This window comes from the organism of the source record quoted next, unplaced genomic scaffold (genome assembly GCF_019419815.1).
Source record: "Pyrus x bretschneideri cultivar Hongxiangsu unplaced genomic scaffold, Pyrus_bretschneideri_v1 Contig2, whole genome shotgun sequence".
Taxonomy (NCBI): domain Eukaryota; kingdom Viridiplantae; phylum Streptophyta; class Magnoliopsida; order Rosales; family Rosaceae; genus Pyrus; species Pyrus x bretschneideri.
The window spans coordinates 8,226,271-8,240,695 of NW_025999501.1; the positions used below are offsets into that span (position 1 = coordinate 8,226,271).

General features: G+C 37.0%; 1 protein-coding gene across 1 annotated transcript; it reads right to left on the reverse strand.

Moving 5' to 3' along the window:
- Positions 1-625: 625 nt before the first annotated feature.
- LOC125476649 (basic blue protein-like) lies at positions 626-2,432 on the reverse strand. Its single transcript, XM_048582967.1, has 2 exons — positions 2,141-2,432; positions 626-992 (listed from the first exon to the last, which is right to left on the reverse strand). Exons 1-2 carry the CDS (start codon positions 2,313-2,315, stop codon positions 793-795), a joined length of 375 nt encoding a protein of 124 aa, XP_048438924.1. The 5' UTR covers positions 2,316-2,432; the 3' UTR covers positions 626-792.
- Positions 2,433-14,425: the final 11,993 nt, after the last annotated feature.

The following is a 14,425-nucleotide window of genomic DNA, read 5'->3' on the forward strand; positions in this document are numbered from 1 at the left end:
AGCCCATAAGGATCAAAAGCAAAGCAAGAAAAATAAGTAAAGAAGAGAGCCACATGAAAAGTAAATTTAAGGCTTGCCACCGACCCCAATCAAGGAAAGGGGCCAATGGCTAGGAACCAGAGTTTGCGAGTAAAGGTCTTGGCGGGTGAGAGAAGAAGGATAGAGCAGAGAGAGAGGCCACCTTATCGTGGCTTACACAAAGTGATCTTTCCCAATGGCACCATTGAATGGTCCAATGTGGCCCTAAAGCTAGCACCAAGACTCTCAAACTATTATTTCTTCACCCACAAAGTAGTAGTGAAAAAGTTACAAACAGCGTATCCAACAACATATATTTTGCTAGCATATATAGTGCTCTCATAGTGGATCATGAGGGTTATGAAAAGTAGTTTGCTCGCTCGACCAAAAAAAAAAAGAATAAATGTAGAGGAGGTAATATGGATAGTTTGTCACATTTAGTATTGATCGTACACAAACGGTAATTGGAGTTGGCACCCCTCATAAACACATGATTTGGACCGACTCAATAAGTTATTACGTGCGCTTCCAGGGCTGGGGAGAAGGCCCTTTTTTATTTACTTGCGGCATAGGCATGGCGGGATAGGGCTTTGCTTTAGAAAATGACTTCACACACAAAATTTTTTTTTATTTTAGCTATTAAATAAGTAAACACAAAAGACAGACAAGAGTGTCCAAAAAAAGAGGCGTGATATGTGGATATATATATAAGCAAGTCAACCTCTAGTTAGGCAGACTTTATTATTAGGAACGTAGGACGGTAGGAACACTACACTAGGCAGCAGTAATGGCAATTTTCATTGCAGATTGGCAGTGACCGGGGAAATTGCAGATGAAGAAGTTCTGTCCTTTGGCAAGTCTGATCTGGTCTCTTCCAGTTTGATAGACCTTTGCAGCTCTTGGAGTGCTGCATGTCTGGTACCCGGCCTTGTCCACAGCCACCACGTTGTGCGCAGCTGCCCCGTAGTTGAAAACTATATATACATACTTGTTAATTAATCATATGTTAATCCATGCAACACAATATTAGTTAACTTTTCTAATCAGCATATATATATATATATATATATATCACTAACTATTATTATTGAAGAATGCAAGCTCTTTTGGAAGTGCTTTCAAAATGACTAAAAATGCTTTAAGTGAAAATATTTTTGGTTTCAAGAGTAGTTTGCAAGAACCATCAATGATGTGCTTTTTGTAGAAAGCACTTCAAGTGTTTTTTCAAGATTCATTTACATTTTTATTAAGAGTAAATTACTAATTTGCCCCCTGAACTATCACCCAACTTTCGATTTCCTTACTGAACTTTTTAATTGGAAAATTAAGGACTAAAACTATCTTTTTTTGGCCGATTTCCCCCATACCGTTAGTTTTTCATAGATTTCATCCAAATTAACATTAACTTTTATCATGTGCAAACTACGTAACTCTCATTTGTGGACAAAAACGTCAGTTCACTAGACCTTCAGACACAAAAGCTATAGAATCACACATATTTGCACATGTTTATATTTTAGAAATCTAAAGTTTTCAAGTATTTTAAAGAATAAAGCGACCGAACTACTCACACATGTTGTGCACATGCTTCCATTTAACAAAAATTTGGATGGAATGAATGAAAAATTAACAATAGGGGGCAAATCGGCAAAAAAAATTAGTTTAAGTCCTTAATTTTTCAATTAAAAATTTAGGGAAAAATTTGAAAGTTAGGTGATAGTTCAGGGGCAAATCGACAGTTTACTCTTTTCATTAATTATTAGTTTTTAAAACATTTTCATTATACTGCTTTCAACTATTTTAAAAACATTTCAACGAGCCTGCAAATTACAACAAGATGTCTATTCTTCTCCTATACAAGCACAACCAAATCCAGTCAAACTCATCATGCATGTTTTTTCAAGATCTACTATCTATATCTTCCTAGTACGTAGTACGAACCAATTTGAAAATGATACATTTTAAGACTCTAAAAATTACAAATTCTTCATGATTTCATATCGAAGTCGAATATGTAATGACATTTTAGAATACTGATGACAACTTACATCGAAGTAAAATGATAAAGAAATGATCATCGCATGCTCTGAGCTAGGGCAAGGATATATCAAAATTTACTAACCGAGTATGTCACCGGCTCTAAAAGTCTTTCCACTAGGCCACCCAGCAACATTAAAGGTCCAACCACCTCCATCCCCAACGGTGTAGGTTTTTGCATCCGCCCACTCACAGTGGAGCAGCAAAGCGAGGAGGAGCACCGCCGTAGCAACCACTGCACTGTCTCTTCCCTTAGCCATGATTTCTCTTCTCTCCCAACAACACACGGACACAGTAGAGAGAAAGACAGACAAAGGTCTAACTAGACAGAGATGGGTGATGGGTGATGGGTGATGGGTGAGGAGTTGGGTCTCATCTCCTCCCATTTAATGAAGTGGTAGTGGAGACGTAGGACCCCTTTTTTGTCCCAACACAACAACCGAATGCGGCAGATTGTCTATCTTCTTGTTTAGATGTCATTTCTATTTTTTTTATTTTGTACAATCAAATCACGTCAATATTTTATATTAATTTTTTTATAAAGATAATAAGATAAAAAATAATAAAAATATAAAATGTTAACTTGATTTAACCATAATCGCACAAATAGAAGAAAATAATAAAAACATTCAAACAGGAGGCAGACAATCTTCCTCCACAACGAAAGGGATGGGGTTGATGGGTGTCAGGGAGTGGGTACAAAAGCCATGATATGCGCATGAAAATTTGTGGATGCAGCCAAGCTATTCCCCTTGACTCCCACACTTTTCCTGACTATTGAGAGGGGCATTGAAGTCATCCAAAATTAGTAAGGGTTTTTTTATGTATATAAATTCTTGAAATTCTTATTTTTCACATAAAAATCTAAAGAGTTTTAACGAAAAGTTTACGATGCTGTTCATTTAAATGAAAAATCATATTTTTACACTAAAAGGTCAAACCTGTTACTATTTATTTTATCCTTTATTTTGTCCTTATCGTTAGAACTCAAAGTTTTCAAGTCCTTTTAATTAGTTTTCTTAAAAATCTATCTAGTTTTAAACATTCAAATAAAACTTAAATTTCAAGTAGACTGTCATGTCGACAAATATATAACTAACTATTACAACACATTTACAACTTATGCCACAAAATTCTAATTTGGTTAATAAAAAATGTTATTACTCATCCTAATTATGATGAGCAATTAAATCCATATGGATATTTTACCTTTCTTGTATCATAAATATTAGTAACATATATAAATTAATTTACCATATTAAAAAAATAGACTTATCTCGTACAAAAAAAATTGTTTGAATCATGTATTTACCTACATATAAATTAATTTACCTACTTATAAAATATTTATACTAATTTACCTGCATATAAATTAATTTACCTATTCCAATAAAAATTAGTGATATTAGATAATGTTTGAATGTTGTGGGTTTGTTGTAGGCAATTAAATAAACTTGTAATCTAATGCCCATAAATCATGCAGGTAAATTATACCATTTTGGAAGTAAATTAGACCATTTAAATTTTGGTTTGATGGAATATGTACATTAGACTATTTTGTAGGTAAAAATTGCGCGGAACATATAGCTTTTATTTTGTGCATTAGGGATTGGAGTATATATGCAATAGTTGAAGTTGTTTTAGGTTTATTGTTGTGTCAGTAGGTAAATTAACTTGTATATTTAATGCACAAAATCATGAAATTAGTATTATTATTTTTCAATTGGCACCTTATAACAATTTGAAAGTTAATACATTGAATGAATGGCATGAAATATTTTGTAAAATAAATATAATTAATTAAATGGATATAACAAGTACTGATCCAAAAACCCAATCCAAGTATTAATAGTGGTAGTTTAGGCATTCGGAAAATACACAATTTGAAAAGCCAAACTTAATTAAAGAATTTGCTTAGTTTGAGCCTAGTCAATGGACTTTAGTTAAGAAAACAAAAGGAGATGGGTTTTAGTTAAAGAAAATATAGTTTCAAGGGGTAATGTCAAATTTTCAGAATTAATCATTTGTGTTCGGATTTGCCTACAGGTGTCTAGTTAGAAGATGCAATTATAAGACGGAGGATCGGGTCAAAATAATTAAAGAAAGACCTAGGAAGAATTTGAAAGAAACTTTAAGAAAAAAAATATGGAGTACTTGGAGCTAATGTAAGACTTGGCACAAAACCGAGAGCAATGACGTTCTAGATTTATATAACTGACTCCACTTTAATAGGATAAGACTTGATTTTTGTTATTGTTTGTTGGAATCTGCCTATATATTCTCGTTTTCGTCTTTTATCTCAATTGTTCTAGAGCATTTATTTCCAATGGGGTCCTGATTTTGGCACTCCTGCTAAAACGATTATTTGATCTATTGGAGTTGTTAGTCTTTAGTGAGTGGTTTGATATGTCATATCTCATTGTTTGTGCAATATGAGCTTTATCTTGTATATTAGAGTGTGGTTTGATATGTATGTAGAACTTCATGCAAGTACTCTTGAATGATTATGTCCAGTGATCTAATTTTATATTAAGCATCTGCACATTTTTTTTAGTTTTTATATACGAATAGCTTGAGACTAGTCATCCTCGTAGTGAATCATACATATGATAACAGTGTTCATCAAGAAAACCAGAAAATACCTAGAAATATAAAGAGAAAGAATGATAGAGAAGAGAGATAGAGAGATATGATATTTTCGTGTATTACAATTGATTACTTGCTTACAAGATCTTTCACACTTATATACCCAAGTGTTATCTTATCTCCTAAGCTTCAAAACCTCCCAACTCTAACTAACTAACTGTCTTTTATATCATTTTTACACATTTTGACCTTGACCATACTACCCTTCTTATGCTAGTCAATATCCCCCTGCAATCTTAACTTGGGGAACCAAGCTTAAGATTGTAACAATGTTTGACAAATAATGGCCCATGTAACCCCTTTGTAAGAATATCGGCAGATTGATCTTCAGTGGGAATATAGGAAACTTCTAAATCACCTTGTTGCACCTTCTCTCTAACAAAATGATAATCTGTATCCAAGTGCTTGATTCGAGAGTGAAACACTGGATTTGCACTTAATGCAATCGCAGACAAATTATCACAGTGTATAACATGTGATGTGGGCAGAAACACATCCAAATCCTTCAAGACTGCCCTTATCCACGCTAGATCAGCTGCAGTGTGAGCCAAGGCTTTGTATTCTGCTTCAGTAGAGCTTCGAGAGACAGAACCTTGTTTCTTAGACTGCCATGAAATTGGATTATTGCCAAGAAAAACAAGATAACCAATCACAGACCTCCGAGTGTTCAAATATGCAGCCCAATCAGAGTCTGAAAAAGCCTCGAGACTCGGTGTTGTAGCTGCGGAATATACAAGACCATAATGTATTGTACCCTTAAGATACCTCAAGATTCTCTTCACATCTCCAAAATGAACATCAGTTGGTGCTTTCATAAATTGGCACACTGAATTAACCGCAAAAGCAATATCCGGCCTAGTAAATGTCAGGTATTGGAGAGAACCTACAATGCTCCTGTAAAATGTAGGATCAGGCAATGGCATTCCTACAGTGAGAAGCAATGAGTTGTGTGGCTTACATGGTGTTGTGGATGGTTTACAAGAATCCATTCCAGCTTTATGAAGCAAATCTTTGATATATTTCGACAGGTTGACAAATATATCCCCATTTGAAGGATATGAAATCTGTAGGCCCAAGAAATAGCTGAGTCTGCCCAAATCTTTCAATTCAAACACCTCTGATAATTCATGAATGATCTGTTGAATTTGGACAGAATTAGAACCTGTCAAAATTATATCATCCACATAGAGAAGGAGGATGATAAGATCAGCACCAGTGTTCTTTACAAACAGACTTGTGTCAGACAATGAAGCATGAAACCCCATAGCACATAGATAGGTGGTAAACTTAGAATTCCAGGCCCTTGGTGCCTGTTTAATGCCATACAGTGATTTAACTAGTTTACAGACATAAGTGGGACATGTGGGATCAACAAAACCTTGAGGTTGGTGCATATAAACCTCTTCTTGTAAATCCCCATGCAAGAATGCATTTTTAATGTCCAATTGTTTCAACTCCCAGTGATTCATCGCAGCTATAGCAAGAATGATTCTCACTGTTGTATGTCGAACACACATGACTAAATGTCTCAGAATAATCAATTCCATGCTCCTGTGAAAACCCTTGAGCCACCAATCGAGCTTTGTATCTCGATACACTACCATCAGACTTCTTTTTGACCTTGTAAACCCATTTACTACCAACCACATATCTGTTACTAGGATATGGAACTAGCTGCCAGGTCCCCTGAGCCCTGAAAGAGTCATATTCTTCCTGCATAGCTTGCTGCCAATGTGGGAGACTTGCAGCTTTTCGAAAATTAGAAGGTTCTTTAGTATCAATGATCTCTGTCACAAAAGAATAACCACCAGAGAACACTTCATCTTCTGTAACATGTAAAGACTGTAATTCTGGAAAAGATGTCAAATAGGCAGCATAATTTTGTCGTTGTATAGTCCCACTTTTCAATCGTGTAACCATGGGATAAATAGACACTGCATCCAGGGACATGGAATGATTGTCAGAATGTTCACTGAATTGAGGAGAGATAGGAATCAATACCTCTAGTTGGGAACTATGATGGACAGGCAACAAGGGTAATGCATTGACTTCTGCATTGGAGTGATGATGGGAAGGTGATGGTTGTGAGTAGTTGGAACAATTAGCAGATTCATGAGATGCTTCCATTTCAGAATTGGATTGCACACTTGACACTTGCTGCTGAAAGACTGGATCTAACATTGAAGCTGCACTTGATACAGATACTGTACTATGAACTGCAGGAATAGGCATTTGAACCACAACCACATCTCTTGATATGTGCTTAGACTATTCAGAATGAATACACCCTCGAGATAGGACTGTTTTATAGGGAAACACTTCCTTATTGTATATGACATGCCTGGACAGGATCAATTTACCAGTGTTCATATCATAGCAGATTGCTCATTTGTATCCCAAAGCATAACCAAGAAAAACACATAATGAAGATCTAGGTTGAAACTTATTACTGGTATATGGGCGCAGTAAGGGATAAATGGCAGTGCCAAAGACTCTAAAGTTATGAATATCTGGTGTTTGTCCAAACAAAATTTGATAAGGAGACTGAAACTCTAAGACTTGAGATGGCATTCTGTTAATTAAGATAACTGTATGAGCACAGGCATGATACCAGAACATTTGAGGCAAACTTGCTTCTGCCATTAAAGTAATGGCAGTTTCTACTACATGACGATGTCTCCTTTCAGCAATACCATTCTGCTGAGGAGTATAAGGACAGGAAATCATGTGGGAAATACCTTTACTTGCTAGAAACTCCTTAAATGGTTTACTCATATATTCACCTCCCCCATCAGACTGAAAACATTTAATTGAAGCATGAAACTGATTAAGCACAAAAGTTGTTAACTTCACAAAAAATGAACAAGCTTCTGATTTATTGATCATAGGAAAAATCCACATAAATCTAGAAAATTCATGTACAAAAGTAATGTAGTACTTATATCCTTCTATAGATTGGATTGTAGATGGTCCCCATACATCGGAGTGAACTTTCTCAAACAAACACTTAGCTTTATTTTGTCTTACTGGAAATACTTGTCTTAGCTTTATTTTGTCTTACTGGAAATACTTGTCTACACATTTTCCCTTGTACACAAGAAGAACACAAAGTTGGACAAGTATCTTTACTAGTACTAATGTCAGCAGTCTTCAACATTCTAGCTAAAATATCCCCTGATGGATGTCCTAGCCGTTGATGCCAAATTGCAGTCCTTACTTTCTGTCCCAAGAATGCAGCACATCGACTCAACCTTGTAGCAAATGAGTTGTCAAAAACAGTTACTGGAATCTTGAAAAGTTCCCCATCATCACTCCTTCCGTGGTACAAAATCACCATCGTTGCTTTGTCCTGTATAAAGAAATCCACATCATCACAAATAAACCAACATCCGTTATCTTGGTATAACATCTTAACAAAAAGAAGATTGGCAGTAATTTGAGGCACATGCAACACATTATGCAGAATTAAAGCATTATTTGGAGTTGTAATTGTAGAAGAACCAATGTTCTTGACTGCCAAACCTTCACCATTTCCAATTGTTATCTTCTCATCTCCATTGTAAGAATTGACTTGAGAGAGTGCATGAACATTGGAAGTTATGTGATGTGTAGCTCCGGTGTCTAGAATCCAAGTATCCCCATTGGATAACCCATGTCCATTGTTCTGTGGTGTATTCTGTCCAATATGAGCCTGTGCAATCATTGCAGTCAAGGAAGAAGGTGGTGGAGTACCCTGATAAGCAAAATTATTGCGATGATAACACTCCAGTGCAATATGTCCTCTTTTCCCACAAATCTAACAAGCAAAGAACCCTGAATTTCCAGTGGCAGCTCTATGTTAGCAATTAGCTGTTGTATGTCCCATCCTAGAACATATTTGACACTCAGGTGAAACGCCAGATATGTAAGATGTATTGCCATTCCAGGTATTACTCTTTTGAAAACCATTACCGGAGAAACTACTTCCATTCTGTGACTGAACACTTTTACCATTGCCAGAAAAATTGCCATTAAAACTGCCATTGTTACCTCTGTGACCAGATGGATTTCCATTACCAGAGAAGTTTCTTGAACCATTAGTACTTCTATGATCAAAATGACCATTGTTATAATTGCCATTATACCTCATATTGCCCCCTGAAAAATTGCTCTTCTGGACAAACCTGTCACCATTCCCCACAAAGCCAGAACCACCATGAAACGCATTGGAATGTTCACCATCATACTCCCCTTGAAATTTGTGAGAGTTGGAACTTTCCCCAACTTCGAAACCGTTATGATTATTATGAAAAGCACTGGAGCCAGATCCATCTCCATAAACATACATTGCTGCCATGGATGTACTCAAAGACTTCATTCGTGATTCAATATTAGCCTCTGCACCAAGAAGTTGAGCCCTCAAATCTTTATATGATATAGGAGAATCCCGAGCCAATATCACAGTTTTTATCATTTCAAACTCAGGAGGTAAGCCAGATAGCACAGCTATAAGAAAATCATTCTTAGTGATCCTTTCTCCAACAGACACTAGTTGATCCTTAATGGCTTTAACCCTTAAAAGAAACCTATCCACAGATTCCCCACCTTTTTGGATAGTGTAGAACTCACTTTTCAGTTGATTGATTCTAACCATAGAGACAGACGCAAATCTTTCTTGTAAACAAGTCCAGGCCTCACACGCAGTCTTACTACCAATAATGTGTTCCATAACATCATCAAATAGTGTAGCAATGAGAAGACTGAGTAAGGCTAGATCCTTTTTCACCCAATCTTTATATGCCATAGTAACTTCAGTAGTAACTCCTGACTTTGTATCAATAACAAATCTCGGAGAACATGGATCTTCACCCGTGAAATGATCAAAAAGATCATATCCCCTAAGAACAGACTGAAACTGGAAACTCCATTTAACAAAATTGTCATCCTGAAGCTTTACCTTAAGCATCCCAAGCAACCCTTCAATCTTGACATTAGACGCCGTCATTTGAATACCAAACAACTAAACAAAATATGCTCTTGAACCCTAAATATGCTACCCTTCTTTGCTAATGGCTATCGGCCTTTTTCTTTCTTCGACAAAAAACACGTTTCACAATCAAACAATGGCTATCGACCTCTTACGAACTCAAATAATGGCTATCGGCCTTTGAACTTGCTAACAATGGCTATCGGCCTTCAAATTCATAGAAAAAGAACACACACTCTTCACCTAAAACATATCACAAACAGATGGTGTGCAATGCGAAAACAGAAACCAAGAACCTGATATGAACGAACCCCTTGACCCTTTTTGACAGAAAACACTGTGACCTTGCAGCCATCATTAACCTTCACTCGCAGTTCTTTAATCTTCAACGAAAGAAACCGCACCAAGAATCGTCCGAGCGATTGATACCATGATAACAATGTTCATCAAGAAAACCAGAAAATACCTAGAAATATAGAAAGAAAGAATGATAGAGAAGAGAGATAGAGAGATATGATATTTTCGTGTATTACAATTGATTACTTGCTTACAAGATCTTTCACACTTATACACCCAAGTGTTATCTTATCTCCTAAGCTTCAAAACCTCCCCAACTCTAACTAACTAATTGTCTTTTATATCATTTTTACACATTTTGACCTTGACCATACTACCCTTCTTATGCTAGTCAATAACATAGTGTGTATTGGCCTATCCGTATTATTAGTGTCCATTTGATAACTCTACGATTAGGAACAATTTAGGATATTCGACGGTTGATTGGTAGAAGGTCTCTGTAATCTAACTTCTTTAGACTTCTTCTTCTTCTAGTATGCCATTATTCATGGACTCACCATTTAGGCGTATAATGATTAATGTGACAGTCTTAACGATAATTTTATCCTCTGATTATTAGATTCATTAATCTCTTGTGCATTATCCTAAGAAACTTCATCCTATAATTGGTTTTCAGGGCATACATGTAACAAAATTGTCATGAACTAACCCTCCATGAACCAAGGTAAAAACAATGTATGAATTCAATTACTTACACATGAATGTAAGCCAAAAATTATGATATATGACCAAGGTAAAAAACAATGTAAGAACCTCATTACTACAACACATGAACGGATGCCAAAACATTGAATTAAACTAGGATTTTTTTTTTAATAAATGATATTATTTATACTAAGAGGGAAGGGGTGGGCTTAGCTGCACAATGGGCTAGCAATAATATGGTTTAAATTCGCCTTTGGCGATAATCGAATATAAGATCTCTTACTTACAAGTAAAGAAGAATACCACTAGACTATAAAACTAAGTGGCCTAAACTAGAATTAAACAAGGTAAAATGCACCATGTTCTTATTCTAAATCCTCTTGAGTGGTTGGTCCAAATTCGATGTCACCTTTTATTTTTGTTGGTAAAAACTATTTAAAGTTTTACCTTTTTTTAATTTTTTATGAAAATATATTTTCTTTTATTATTTATCAACAAAAGTTTATTCCTAATTCCTTAGAAAATAAAAAATATATTTTAAAATATGATTTAGAGTAAAAGTTAACCATATTTTCATAGAACTCATGAGTTCTATAAGTGAACCACCACATAGGTTCCATGTAATTGCATGCAAACTTGTCCAATTTACTGTAAAAATTCTTCTTTTTGTCTTCTCTTCTTTGTTCGATCAGAAATAATTTAAAATGGCCACCCACCAAGTTAGAGGCAGGGCAATTGTTACCACAGTGACAAAGATAGTCTGACTTAGTTGCATTATTAAATTCAATCTTTGCTTGCACTAAATATGAACTATTAATTCTAGCTAAGCAATCAAGTTCAGTGAAACTTATCGTAACTAAACAAACACGCGTTATATTACAGTTTAGACCCGATTTTACATTGTCGGTTTGAGTAATCGAGTTCGTTGAGTGAGCATGATTCTTGACTGTGACAGCCCGTCCCAAAATATTAAAACGTACGTGTGAAAAGACAAGATTGCCCTTAGTTCGTTTTCTTTACGTTTTGTGGTTATTTTTGGTTGGTTGCTGGCTAATGGTGGACCACACATTTCCCTCACTGTTTTCTCCCTTTCCCTGCGCCTGTCCCGAGCCCCATTCCCTTCCCATTTCCTTTGAAACATACGGACACACCCACACACCCATCGAACCTTCACAGATCGTGGAATCCAAGCACATTTTCAGACTCGTGAGGCTTGTGGGAGTCCAACCATGCCCATTTTAGGTAAGAACACCTTCGTTTTCACGTCGAATACACGATGTCCGATTTGAGGTATTGTTCATACACACGTGATTTCTCACGTTTTAGGGAATTTCAAGCTTGTAGGTAGTTTGGTGAGGTCCCCAGGAGGCTCGAGGTGGTTCGTTTGATGGTTTTGGACGTCGGGATCACTAGTTTCGAAGTTGGCCGGAGTTGGGTTGATTTTTCAGGTGAGATTTTGTGGATTTTAGCCCTTGAAAGTGGTATTATTGTGTTCCTCTAGTTCTAAGCTTCATTTTGGTACCAATTTTGTGAAATTTGGATGAAAAACGAAGAAGATATCAACGTTTGAAAAATTCCCGATTTTCCGGCGCTGGCGACGGCGCCGGAGGCTCGCCGGAGAAGACGACGGAATATTTCTAACGCCGTTGACGGAAACCGTTAGGGATAATGGAATATTCCCTCACGACGTCAGTTGATGCCGTTAGCGTGCCAGGCACATGCCTGCGCGTGGCCGACGCGTGTGGCCGTGCCTTGGCCGGCGCGTGGGGGCGCGTGCGGCGGTGAAAAATTATTTTAAAAATATGGGGATGTTCCTGAGGTTGAGTAGATCACGTTGGTGTATTCATACACCCCATTTGAGCATTGTATGAGAAGTTATTTATAAAGGTTGGTTATGTGCTTTAAAATTAATGTTTTTATAGTTGTTTCGCATATAGGTGAGACGTATCCCGAGGACGAGCGTGGTCACTCGAGGCAGGGGGGTTACGACCCTTCCACTTACCAGTGAGTGGGCTTTTGGTTTTCCATATATACCTATATACTTATATTTTCCTAGAAATTGATTTGAATTGTCATTTGCCATATGCCATGCATTAGATTATCGTTATTTATGCATCGTTAGTTGCATTATTAGTCGTATATATATACATATGCATATTGGGTGCTGCGGACGCACAGGTAAGTGTCAGGTAAGTGTTATTCATGTTTACATTTAGTAGGGATTCGAGATGCTTAGAGAGCTCATAACCTGCACCCCCGGTGTTAGTGCTCCCGCCCAGAGTAGGGCACAGTCCTTTACGTGTTGTTCACCTCCCGCACCACACGCTCAACTTGGATCCAAGTTAGGTGCACAGTCCTGTCGTACAGACCACATTCGGTGGTTCCGACTCGTAGGTGACCCGCAATCATTCGCACAGCCTTCACGTGATCGTAGCACTAGAACGTTTATATGTATTACACCCAGGCCTATCGTACAGACCACTTTAGGTGGTTCCGACTCGTGGGCAAGTTTAGTTATTAAGATTGAGATTTGAGCTCTAGATGCAGTCGTACAGGTCATGTTAGGTGACTCCGGCTGCCAGACTATAGGTTATGGTTATGATTTATACCCGAGCACTTGCATTTCATTCTGGGGTTCCGTCATGGCATATTCTTAAGCATGATTGGTATATATATATATATATATGTACATATGTTTATTTTCTGGAAAGTATACAGGTTTTACGGCGAGGGGTTAGAATTTATTTGTTAAATGGTTTTCGAAAAGCTTTGTTTTTGCCCACTCATGCTTTTGTTTTGTGCCCCTCCAGGTTCTAGCTATCTAGCAGGTTTGGTGGTTTCCCAGAGAGCTTTCCCGGCATTTCTGACAGACGATCACCAGTGTAGGGCCACCTTCGGGTGTACTGTTGCCGCGTCATTTTATTTTGGACTGCTTTAGGCTTTATGCTCTGAACTTGTGTCTCACTTACGCTAGCACTTATTTCTATTACCTTATTTATGCTAGTTTTTATTTATTCGTACTTCTTCTATTATTGTTTTTTTAGCTTCCGCACTGTGCACATGGTTACGTCACCTCCGTTTGATGGCCAGCACGCCCTGATCTCGGTCGGAGTGTGTCATTGACCATCAGATAAGAAAGTGATAATATTATAGTTTTTAATCATAATAATTATCTTTTAATAAATTATCTCGATTTTCTTGTACAAAATAGATGGGATACAAATCATAGCCCCAACTTAGAAGCAAGCACAAGAGTCCAATTTAATTTGGATTTGTTAGCAGTGTATCGTGTGGATTAGAGCAGCTCAGCCAAGGACTCTTATCACGTGGCATAGCCTAGGATTTGAGGGTCTTGGATAATGATGAAATAAGAAACCTAGGTAGGCTAGGCCTTTTTACATGGTGAAGGATGTTGTCAGATGAGTTTAAACGCTACTGATGAAGTTTTGATGATGAGATAAGAAGCCTAGGTGGGCTAGGCTTCTGATATGATGTGATAAGCCTAGATAAGTTTTTATTTTGTTTGAAAAGTCACAAATAGGAAGGATAGATACAGATCAATCTTTCTTCTTAGAGTTTGAGTTGCAGTTGAACACCATCAGGCCGTGCCAAGCAGATATCCAACCTTATAAATACAAGACTTTGTGCATCGAAAAAAGTCTCTTCAATTCAACACACAAATTGCCCTGCACAAAGCTTCTTAACACCCTTTGAGATTTTATCCTTCTCCTTTTTCTCTCGCCAACACATCTTCAG